General features: G+C 33.2%; 2 protein-coding genes across 4 annotated transcripts in view; one reads left to right on the top strand and one right to left on the bottom strand.

The window, feature by feature from the left end:
• Positions 1 to 12,395, bottom strand: part of LOC138336414 (protein MON2 homolog) — a 576,914-nt gene that overhangs the window by 491,380 nt on the left and 73,139 nt on the right. The gene's annotated exons all lie outside the window — the stretch shown is intronic.
• Positions 560 to 7,329, top strand: LOC138304690 (GTPase IMAP family member 9-like). Its single transcript, XM_069244895.1, has 2 exons — positions 560 to 583; positions 5,012 to 7,329. The coding sequence occupies exons 1-2, from the start codon at positions 560 to 562 to the stop codon at positions 6,158 to 6,160; spliced, it is 1,173 nt and encodes a 390-aa protein (XP_069100996.1). The 3' UTR covers positions 6,161 to 7,329.

Raw genomic sequence — 12,395 nt, 5'->3', positions numbered from 1 at the left:
TCGTATTCGTTTTATAAAATATTCAACTAAAAATAGTGATTATGTAATAAAAACAAATATTTCATGGGTTTCTGTGCTCTAGTTCATAATATTAAAGACCTCATGCAATATAACATTTGTTTATTACCACCACCTCGGGTTAAATATGATGAACTAGAGCATAGTAACCCATGAAAATATTTGTATAATAGGGAATTTCCATTAGAGAGGATAGAGACTAATAACTAGGTATTTAAAGGGAATGTCCATTAGACGGATATATATTATAACAAGGGCTATATAAGGTATGTCCATTAGACGGATAGACATTATAACCAGAGATATATACATGTAGGGAATATCCATTATACGGATAGACATTATAACTAAGGATATATAGGGAAAGTCAAATATTGATACAATGATTAAAGAAATACTTGTACCTCATTAGTCCGCTAAACATGCCTATATTATTGGTTTTTGTTTCGATTTTTTCCTTATTATAAACTCTATATATTAGGCCAATTTAAAAACAAAAACTGATAATATTGACAGGTTTAGCGGACAAGTACCTAATATCATGACAAATGAAAATAAAATAATGGTAGAAGCAAGTATAAAACCATATAACATAATGAAAATTCTTCTTTATAGCTGCAAAAAAACTTGCAAAATATATGAATATTTACACTTAGAAACTCTTCTTCACAAAACTTCTGCATACCTTTCAACGGTTATTAATTTTACACAGTAATCAGGAACTTGTAGTCGATTAATTGAGGTTTTCAGTCGATCGCAGATATGTCCATTAGACAGATGAGATTTCCTTCGGTAAATGTTCCCACATCGCGCATGCACACAGGGATTCTTTACCTCGCCGAAAGATAATAATATGAAATAGTTGTGACAAGGGTCATATTTTGTTTCATTGATTTGTGTGGTATTATATAATAATGAGTTAATGATATACAATTAAAACGAATTTCCTGAAGGAAGATATATCCGGTATTTTGTGGGAAGTAGAGTTGAAGAGATTAAACGTTGGCAGATGAGAAATGTTCGCATTACATTCGCAGTACTTAGGGCTATTATGTATACTCGTAGTGTTAGAGTTGCTTAGGGGTAATTAAGAATATGAGTTAAACCTGCCAGACGTATTAATTGTTTAGACATGTCAATAACTTGTCCAGATCTAGGGGTAAAACAGTAAAGGGTTAACCACTCCTAGTTAATTGGTTTGTTTGACCAATGGAAATAGTTTTATACTGTATGATGGAAATTTCGTTAATCTTGTATAAATTAGAATGTTTTAGAAAATTATGTGAGATTTCGGATCACAGTAGTGACCGTCTCACGTAAAATACTGTAGTTAATTTGGACAACGTATCGTTACCATTTTGGATGATTAATTTTACCTATACTGTACTTGAGGACTTTTGTGTGTAATGTATATTCTTGGACTTATGTATTGTGGATAATTCCTTGATAGTAGACCAGGAAAGACAGTGCTAAATTATCGTAAATAAAAGATTCAGTAACAGAATTTCGGTGTCGTCTCCTCAATTGTCATTCACCCGTGTGACATAGTGACTAGGTCGTTTCTATTTATTTTCAGTTTTTTCTCTATTTTGAACAAAATGGTTATGCAAACTTTTAAATTTTGTTATTAACGCAAAGTTCACAACTTTTACATTTTCAGTTCTTTAATTTTTTCTATAAGTTTTATCTTTTATTCCATGATTTTTTAACGATTTAGTCCCTTTAAATGCAATTATTGTTCAAATGATGAATATCATTTATGCTCTGTCGGCGGTGGAGCATCTTTAAATAATAAGAAATTATCTTACAATTTTTCAAATTAAAAAAGTGCCAATCTCAGCAGTGAGGTCACAAACATTTCTTACCCCTTTTCATACCATAGTTCATTATTTACAGAAACTTGTAATATTGCCTTTTGAAACAGCCAATTCTAAACGGACAAAACATAGAGCTTAAGGTAGCTCCATACTTTTGGGAATTTTTTTTCTAACAGGTCTTATTTTCTTGCATTTTTCATGTAGATTTCAAATCTATAAAGATAAATGGGTGTTCTCGAACTACTTTTTGAGATATTTGAGCTTGAAATATACCATCCCTGTAATTATCATGTTTTGCCATATTTTTGCCAGTAAAAAATCAATGAATAGGCCAAAAAGGAAATGAAAATCCATGTCAATTTCACAATATTTGTATATGATATGCCCAAGGTAATATGTTTTTCAAATATCATATAAAAACACGAGGTCCTCGATCAAAATTTCACAATTTTGTAAGCTTGAAGTTTGTAACTCGCAACCCTACCCCCATTTCATCCAGTGCTTAGATGGGTTATAATTGATTATTTTTTTGAAAATCATGCCGCCAAAAAACATTCCACATCAGTTCATACGTTTTTGTGATATTATATCTGGTTTATATCTGTTTGTTTTTATGTTTTTCTCCAAATTGTGTGTTTAAAGGAAATCCGTGTGCGATGTTTTTAGAATTCCGGAATTTCGGTCGGGCCGGGTCCCCTCTTATGATTTATAGTGACGAACGGCACTTCCGCTGTTTAAAAATCCATTCCCATTTACGACAGGGACCGCAAAAAACCTCAGAGATAGCATATAATTTTCACTTCACTGCTTTTATTTGATTTATTTAATTATTTTAAACATTCAATATTATATGTAGACAATTTTCACCTATTGAAAAAATATCCAAGTGTGATGTCGTGGCGTATCGGAAACCATTCTGGAATTCAAAACAATCTCCGCAACTTCCGGTATAGCGTCATATGAATTGGCGCGATTTTCAAAAGTATGGACCTACCTTAAAGCACAACTTGTTGCTGCAAATAATGCCTTTAAGAATAAGTTTCAGTAAAGTCATCTTTTTTCATTATACGCAGTGTGTTCGGACAAAAACAAAATCCTTTCGTCCTGCTGCCAAATATAGCCAGAACGATGATGTCACGACACCAGTTAGTTCAGCAGCTTCGCTTCCTTTGGTACCAGTGGATCAAGTTGAAGATGTAAGGTTACTCGAGGATGGTGAGGACCATACTACTCCCGAGATAAGAATTATTTTTTGTAACTCAAATTTCATACCCAAAATAACTTATTAAGTACTATTATTATGAACCAGTGTAAACAAATCAATTTGCTAAGTTAGTAATGAGCTACTTAGTATTTTTACAGATGATCAGATTCAAGGCTACTTTAAGGAAATAGTGATAACTTTTGTTTAGAATTATATGGTTTTAGATTAGAATAATGTTTGTCTGATCAACTGTGACATTAACATATTCTTAATTAAGTTGCTTGAAACATATACAAGTCCTAACATAATATCTCATTAACTTAATTTATTTCTGTGTTAATTTTTGAGATTATTATAACGTATAACGTATTATTATTGCGTATATTTTTGAAAATGATATATGTTATAAACACTGATAAATAAATATTTAATTAACTATGTTATGCTTTTTTCTGATGTCTATCTTTGTAAAATACCTGTGCTGTTAGAGTTGTGATAGTAAGAACTTGTGTTGATTAAGTAATACATTCCATCCTGACCAGCCTTTTATCCTAACTATTGCATATGGCAACTTCCGATTTACGGTTTCCGTCAAATTCGCATGAAGGTATGAAAACTTTAAACGGAAGTATTTTGGCTCATAAAAAGTAATACACTAATGTATAACTGGTGATCAAGCATACGTCTGAAAGAATTGCAAAAGTCACACAAATGAAAATTCATTTCTGGAGATATGTTTGGAATAAGGCCTTGAATATCTAAGTCTCTTAAAGCACGTCATACTGTTTGCTTTTCTTTACTGTGTTTTTTTGAAAACAATGGAGAAATTTAAATATCCTTTATATAGAATTTTAAATCCTTGCTAGAGTGTGTTATGGAAATATTCAAATAGTTTTGATTGCCACCCTAAAACCGCTTAAACGGTCTAAACAATCAATATTTGGTTTTGTTCACGAAATCAACTAAGTGACAAAGGTTTACTTTTCCAACTACTGTATGCTAAAATACTGAACATTCACGGTCAAGATAAAGTATCTCCATCAAGTATGCTTTAAGTGAATATCTTATATCTTATTATTTTATTTTAACAAGAGATGTAAGAGTGATCCTGACGCCCGATATAGAGTCAGTCATCTTTTCTGCATTCCGATTTTTCGTTTTCCGTTTGAACGAGACACGAGACATATGCATAACCGCAAGACATTTTAATTGTCCAATTCAACATGGCTATTTTGTATCTGCATTTACATAAAAACCAACATATAAGAATATATTAATGATAAACCCAATTGCTACATAGTATCTATCATCTAATTCAAAGCAAATATGATATACATGTACATCTACAAAACGATTGTAAATGAGCTGTGATATTGTGCGTATTCCTGTTCTAACAAGAATAATGATTTTAAAAAATCACTTATTGTATTAGTACTTGGCCCTCTAGTTACATTTATGATTCTTATGACTTTTACTGTTTATCGCATTCAACTTTTGTGCTATGCACTGTGACCTTAATACCTAAAGTTCAAAGTTGAATACTGTAATATAAACAAAAGTTTTTTTTTTCCATTTCCTATCAATTTTATTCATGCAGTCTCTTTATTAAAACATCAAAGGTGTAGTGATACAACTTGTAGTAATCCTGAATCACCCAAAATTCTATTTGATCAAAAAACTTTTTGTATTTTCAAAGGTTATCATTTATATTTATGAATTCAAAATTACTAGTATATTTTTATTGTGAGTATAGTGAGTTCTGTCCTGTTCATAAGTTATTTTATATGCATGATTCCAACGCCTGCGAATTTCTGTACATTACTGAAAAATCACGATTTACTCATCTATTATGAATGCATGCATATACAGTTACCCTAATCCGGTTTCCTACTGTGACAATTGTAACACTTGGTATAATGAAATAGAGGATACGTCTATGTAAATCTATTTTTTTTTAATTTCAGGTACTCAGCTAAATGTTGTTTTACTTGGTACAACTGGGGCAGGGAAGAGCGCCACAGGGAACATGTTACTTGGTCATGCGAAATTTGAGTCTTCACCTAACCGCGAATCGGTTACAGGAGAATGCAGCGTTGATGAGGTAAACATATTCGGTACAAGGCTGGTGGTGGTGGATACTCCAGGTATATTAGATACAAATATGCCCGAAGATGATCTTAAAGTTATGCTGAAAGAATGCACCCATCTTGCATGTCCTGGAGTCCATGCCTTCCTTTTTCTGATGAAAATAGGAGAACGCGACATCGAGGGAAAAGATAAAAAGACATTTGACCTAATAACGAAGATGTTTGGTGAGAAATTTCTAGACCATACTATAGTTGTTTTTACTGCAAGAAAAAACCTCGGTAACGAAGCTTTGGAGCGGTTTGTATCTCGTCTACCATGTTCATGTAAAACTTTTATAGAATCGTGTAAAGGCGGATATCTAGCAGTTGAAAACTTACACACAGACGAACAGGAACAAGCTGTCCATTGCAAGCAGGTTGTTGACAAGGTAAAAAAACTTGTTCAAAAGAATAACGGCGGGTATTACAAGAATAAATTGTTTGATGAAGAAAATGAGAAGATCCAAAAAAGAATGGAGCATCTTCTTGAACAGAATAAATGTATCAAAACCGAAATCAAGGAGGCAGAGAGAAAAAGGCAAAGTTTAATTGCAAGTTTCAACGGTAACAGTCCTACCAAAGCTCAAATCAGGCGACTTAAAGACATCGAAGACAAAATTTCAAAAAATCGCAACAATCTGATTGATAGAAAAAGCGCTAGACTGAAAGCGGATAATGAAATAAAGTACATAGAAAATGTCAAAATTATCATAGGTTGCGTAGCTGGTGTTGGTGGTGCTGTTGCTGCTGCTGCTACTGGTGGTGCTGCTTGTATTGTCGTTGCTAATCCAGTTTTCCAGACTGCTGTAGCAGCTGTTGGCACCGTTGCCGGTACTACTATTAGTAGTGCTGTTGGATTAGTTGTTGGTTGTGCTGCTGGTGGAACTGCTGGTACTGCTGTTGGTACTAGTGTTGGTGTTACTACTGGTCTCACTGTTGGCAGAATTTTTTCTACTGTTATCGGCAAGATAAGAGGAATCAAAATAGATTGGTAATATCCTTGGCTTGGGACTTACCCGATACTGATATCATGGTCATGTTTATATGAATATGTCATGAACATTTTATTGATATTGATCAATGAACGCCGGCTTATCATAATTATATTTCATACACTCTTCGTGTGGAACACTAAAGACCAACATCATTGTTCAACTTCACAACCCCGTCTGTGTCTCGGAATACCTCGGTATTGTTGTGTCTTGTTGTAGACTTCCGAGAGACGATGTCACACCAAACATTTCAAGGGCAATGTGCTGTTTTGGTTGATGCTAAAACTCATCTGAACATACTGTGAAATCATTAATTTTCGTGGGGGTTTAATTTTCGTGGATTTCGTTTTTTGACCAAAATCAGCGAATTTACATCCCCACGAAAATATATATACCTTTACCAATGTCATGTAAGTTTATGCGTTCATGCATTGTAGGATGATTATAACCTCACTACATAAGGTCTATTTCGGGGACAAGCATGACAAGTTCAAAGTTGGAAAATAGTTTCCAAACAAAGATAGTTTTCATAATTTCATAGACCTCATCTACATGTACTAACAAACAATTGATTGAGTATATCATGACTCTATCAATGTGACACGATAATTGTTTGTTGGACACATCTGTAAAAACACTCGCTGAGTACCGACTCTAAATTGTGATTGTTACTGTGTTGTGTGGTAGAGCTTAGTTCCGCTTGAGAGATGAAACAATACAGGTGACAGTGTCGACTGTGTATTTTAACGGTAATGTGTAAGGTCTACTCCACGAATTTAAGTGCCAACGAAATTGTAAAATTTTAGAATCCACGAAAATTGAGCCCAACGAAAATAATTGATTTCACAGTAATCCTGATTGCGGTATCGTCAGATATAAAGTAGAAGCAAAGAAAAAACGAAGCCTTGAACAGATGATTTTAATCTTATTCACGTTTGGACACTTTTTAACTGGGGTATATGATAAAATGAAGACAAAACCAAGACCGTTAAGAGGTTTATTTATAGTTATATTCTCTGAATTTCTTTTTAAATTCATATATTGCCATATAATTTTGTTGAAGATTGAAATCTTTATGCTTTCATTGATTACTGAAGTCAACACCTGACATCACAAAAGTGTATACTTTGCACCCAAGGTATATTACCTAATTTCTGTGTAAAAATATTACATGGGCTAAGTATATATGACTCTTTCATATGTACATATGTAGGATAGAACTATTCCACCCGAGGGTACAGAATTTTGGGTCAGAACCGAGGCTTGCCGAGGTTTCTGACCCAAAATTCTGTACCCGAGGGTGGAATAGTTCTATCCTACATAATTTACATATGAAAGAGTTATTTTCTCACATTGCTTGTCGAGTTACTTGCACGAAAGGTGAATCAGCCATTTTGTGACAAAATCTTAACTTCTTAAATAATTGATCGATTTTAAAAATAAGAACGCCATTCGAAAGAGCTCATCAAAGTTTGGTTTATATTAATAAATATAAACAAGAAATCTTAGGTAAAACGGTTTGAAATGCAAATTAAACAAATTGAAATGGGTAAATAAATCCGGCAAATCAATCGAAATAGAAGAAAAATGACGTCAACTTTGGCTGAAATGACGTCATCTGATTGTTCGGCAATTGTGACGTCACAGCTAAGTAAGATACATTTATCTTACATAGCTGTCCTCTTGTCATGGGACAACTCTATCTTACATGGCTAGCTATGTGAGGAAAATAATTTATTATTTATTTCGATTTTAGGCCCTGAATAAACTAGTGATATATTGTGTGCCTATATAACACTTCTTCATAATATTCTTAGGCAAAATAATGTATCGATACAAGGGTGTATGCACCAGGCCTGACCTTAGGAATTACTGTGTGAGTCCGTAGATTGTTGTATTATTTGTAAATCTTGGCAAAATATGCAAAAAAAAAAACAATGTTCATTTCGGTTTAGCAAGTCCACAGATTTAAGTAACATATTTCGAGATATTGTCCGAAAGATCAGACATGCTCTGAGAACAAAATTCACGAAATGAAATTGCAGCTTTTACCCATGTAGAATCAATAATGAATATTTGCTGAGATCCATATGGTATTCTGCCGTCCTGGTAGAATTAAATTGTAGTCGAGGGAGTATGAACGGAGTGGGAAGTCCAAGGCCATTATTTGATACACTACCAGGGCGGTATAACACCATCTGAACCGAATCAAAGGTTCTTTAATTTATATATTGCATATAATTATTATTTCAAAACATTTACTTTGTGCTAAATATTAAGGAATTACATGGAGAGAGGCTCGACTACATCTACTCAGCGTTGGGGCATTGTGAAGCCAAACTCTGGAGTGAAATGACGTCACAATATCAATCTAAACTCGTTGTTTATAAAAAATAAAAACACCGATATATTATATGCTACATATAGCCCTTCACATGACAGTGTATTAGCCAATGAAAATTATAGAAAATCAGAGCAAATCAAATATTTCAAATGTGTGATGTAAATTATGCTGTTTTATTCAATAAAGCAGAAAAAATATCACTTACGTCTTTATGCTATTATTACATTCTTACAATATACAATACTAGAAATATACATATGGGATACAGGAGTTATTCAAACAAAACTCTTAGTATAAACAACGGGGCTAATTAACGTGCAAAATGATTGCTGATGACGTTTGTGCGGGTTTATTGTTTCTATTGGTGATATAATGGCAATAAAAAAAATGTCCTGCGCTAGCGTCATTTCAGCGAGAAAATTACATATAGTTACGTTTGATAACCTAGTCCCGCAAAAATGTAATAAGATATTACATGGTACATGTCCGATTGTGCAGGAAGGACTTGGTGATCTCCGCCCGACACGATTCGGAACCTGGAAATAATTCAGATCTGGACATAGCAATCACCGTCAGTGGACGTTAAGAAATCTACAGAGTAGATTATTATAGTCGTTGACTCTAGAGATATACCAGGAACGACAGAAAAGAGTCTTGTTAACAATCAATGCCTCGGGACAATGACAGCAGGGATTTTTTTACAGGTGAAACAAAGATGTGTCCGAAATTTTCCCTAGATCTGGTATGTAGAGAGACATCAGTTGTCACCTGTTCAAGAAAGCGGTGGCAAACACGTAAGTGTTATATACGTTTAAATTGTAATCACACATCGGTACATCAGTAAGCCGTACGTTTAAGTTATTGTTACCATAGCAAAGAATATCAGCTTTAGTGTAAGGTGACTTTTGTAAAAACTGTTCATTTGGATTATAATTAATTTGAGTAAAAAAGTCGAGTCAGGCCCTAATTTCTCGAAACAAACTGAAGTCAAAAACTGAATTAAGTAAAAAAAATAAAATCAGTTAAGAAAGGAGACTAACTTGAAAGTTTTGACTTAAAAACTTAGATTAATCGGATTTTAATTAATCGAATCAAAATTAGACATGTAATACCACTCAACTACGACACTTTACGATACACTCCAAAACAAGATCTAACAACTCTTTGTTCGGGTCCTCACAGCATGACCTCTGGCCTTGTGTTGGAACATATCGGAATGCTCTATTAGCCGACGATAAGAGAATCTACCACACCGAAAAAAAGGATGAATAATATAAGACTTATAGTCAATTTGCAATATTCTAAAAAACCGCTTGAGTTCAATTCGCGTTTTAGTCCAAATCGCGAAATATTTGATCTGTGATAATAACAGAACATTTATTTATTGAGAACCCTCGTCTTGCTAAGCACGATGTCTAACTTTAAATAATGGTCGCATTTCTTTACAGTATTTTTTATCTCTGTGTAAATGTATCATGTTACTTAGGTACTGAAGAATACCTTTGTTGATTTTAACGATAACTTAAAAAATTCCATGAACCACGATCTAACTATTTTCAGTCATTACGTCAACTAACTCCCTTTGACATGCGCAACTATGTAAATGACGCCATAACTACACTTGTAAAGCAGACGAGAGCTGTTTCAACCAGAGACATAACTAACCTCAACATCAAACAGTAAGTACCTTGTTTACACCAATTACTTCATAGCGTTTTAAATGATATAAGTTGATTTTGTATCGAAAGTTTTGTTAAAGTATTTTTTATAGTTTGAGGTTGTTGTTGTCGATATGTTTTGTTTGTGTTTTCATGTCGGGTAAACATGCGAATATTTGTGATTCAAAATTAGATGTAAATAACAACAATACGTTTTATACCGAAACCTTTTGAAATAAGGTAAAAAGAATGTACAAAAAATACTAAGGTCATATAACTATTGTTATTTCTATAGATCCCCGTTGGTATATCATACTTTAATTACGTCAGCATTTTCGACAAGGATCGTAAACTTGAATAGAAGAATATAAATGAATAATGAATAATTGTATGAGTGCACGCACGCATTACGTATATAATTGTCAGAACAGAGTCTCGTGGTCACTAATATTTAATGGTATGTCTTTATCTTTAAAACAACATTAACATATACGTAAATGTTTTGCTGTTTATTTGTTTGTTCCTTTTTTATTGACTTTTTTGGAGTTATTTTTTCTATCTTTATTAATCAATTAATTTATTTTTTGAAGGGGACTGTTTTGTTTTTTATTTGAGGCTTTAAGGGGGTGTTTTCATCACATTTTTTATACATTTTCACCCTGAAGATGCTATTACTCTTAACCAATATTGACAATAATTAAATTTCAAAGCTCGATTAATTTTGTTTTGATATGAAATAAACCTTCTGCTTGCATAATTATTTTCTTTCACACAAGTAACCTTCTTCTGTATTTTTCAAGAACAAAACCTTTTAGATCATTTAGTACTTTGAGAGTAGCTGACCTGTGTTAAGGTATTTCGTGGTTTTTTTTTCACAAAAAAATAATTGATTGAGTACTTCCTCAATTTGGATAACCTTGTGATAGCTGTAGCTCTGAAGGAATGGCTTGATTAGAAACATATAAATCGTCTCATGAAGCCTCGAATGAACAAGAGAAAGCCAAACAAATGAAAGAATGGCATAGATTTTTGAAAAGCTAAAAGTTATGAAAATTGGTCAAGCACTTCTGTCTCTTTATCGATGGGATTGGATTTAAATAGTAGTATATTAGTACATTTTGTGTAGATGATTATATTACGCTGACGAGCATAGCATACTGGTTATAATATCCCCCCCCCCCCTCTCTCTCTCTCTTTCTCTCTCTTGCCATTGTAACTTATCAACGGCGTCATATACCTTAAATCCTATGATAACCTTATTTTCAGTACCGTTTCCTCAAAAACCTGATGTGAATTTTCCTGACGTAATGTTATTGTTTCTATGATTTAATGGCATTATAATGAATTTCCAATGAAAATCGCTTCAGATCATAATATACTAGTGACATAAGCAAAAATATTGCATGGACGAAATGTGTTGCGAAAATTAGGCAATTTACAGCACAGAGATGTTAGGCATTAAAACCGTTATTCATATAGATCTCCACTGTTTTACAAAACAAAGCGTATCTCAACAGTGATCGCTGCCAGACCTAGGACGGCTTCCAATACCTTTTCATCCTTAACACAATGGATTGAATAGATCGAGTTAGATACTAAAACATTGTAGTATATGCATGCATGACGAGCGCTATAGACTAACAATTCATTACACGGTACGAAGCAGAAGGATTCACACCATGTTATTCACGGACAATTATTTATAATTATTTTATTGATTTAGATAATATATCATTCTTTGATAAATGTATGTTTGTTTGTTTGTTTTTTTGGGTTTTTTGCGGAGGAGGGTGGGGAGGGGGTGTTGTTTTTATTTGAGATAACAAGTTATTTTGAGATTTTTTTTATTTATTATAAATTTGATGAAAAACACACCCAAAAGGTTTTTCACATTGAAGGTAATATTATTCTTCAACAATATTGACTTCAAAAGCTCGATTTTATTTTCGTTTGTGTTTGAAATCAAACCATCTACCTGCAGAATTGTTTTTCTTCTTACCTGCAACCTCTGTTTAAACTTCATCTTGTAGATGAATGTTAGTTTAACTTTTATATTATTTAGCTACAGGTATAGCTCTGAAGGAAGAAACGTATGAATCACCATGAATTTCAGTACGTTAGCTTATCAACAGCGCCTGGTGCCTTCGTTTATGTTATATTCTTATTTTCAGCAACGTTTCCATTCTATGGTTTTAACTGGTCCAAACATAGCCATGGTCTATATTGTCTTGTGGTG

Source organism: Argopecten irradians, chromosome 12 (assembly GCF_041381155.1).
Source record: "Argopecten irradians isolate NY chromosome 12, Ai_NY, whole genome shotgun sequence".
Classification (NCBI taxonomy): Eukaryota; Metazoa; Mollusca; class Bivalvia; order Pectinida; family Pectinidae; genus Argopecten; species Argopecten irradians.
The sequence above is the reverse complement of the archived record's forward strand: the minus strand, read 5'-3'. Positions and strand labels throughout refer to the sequence as shown.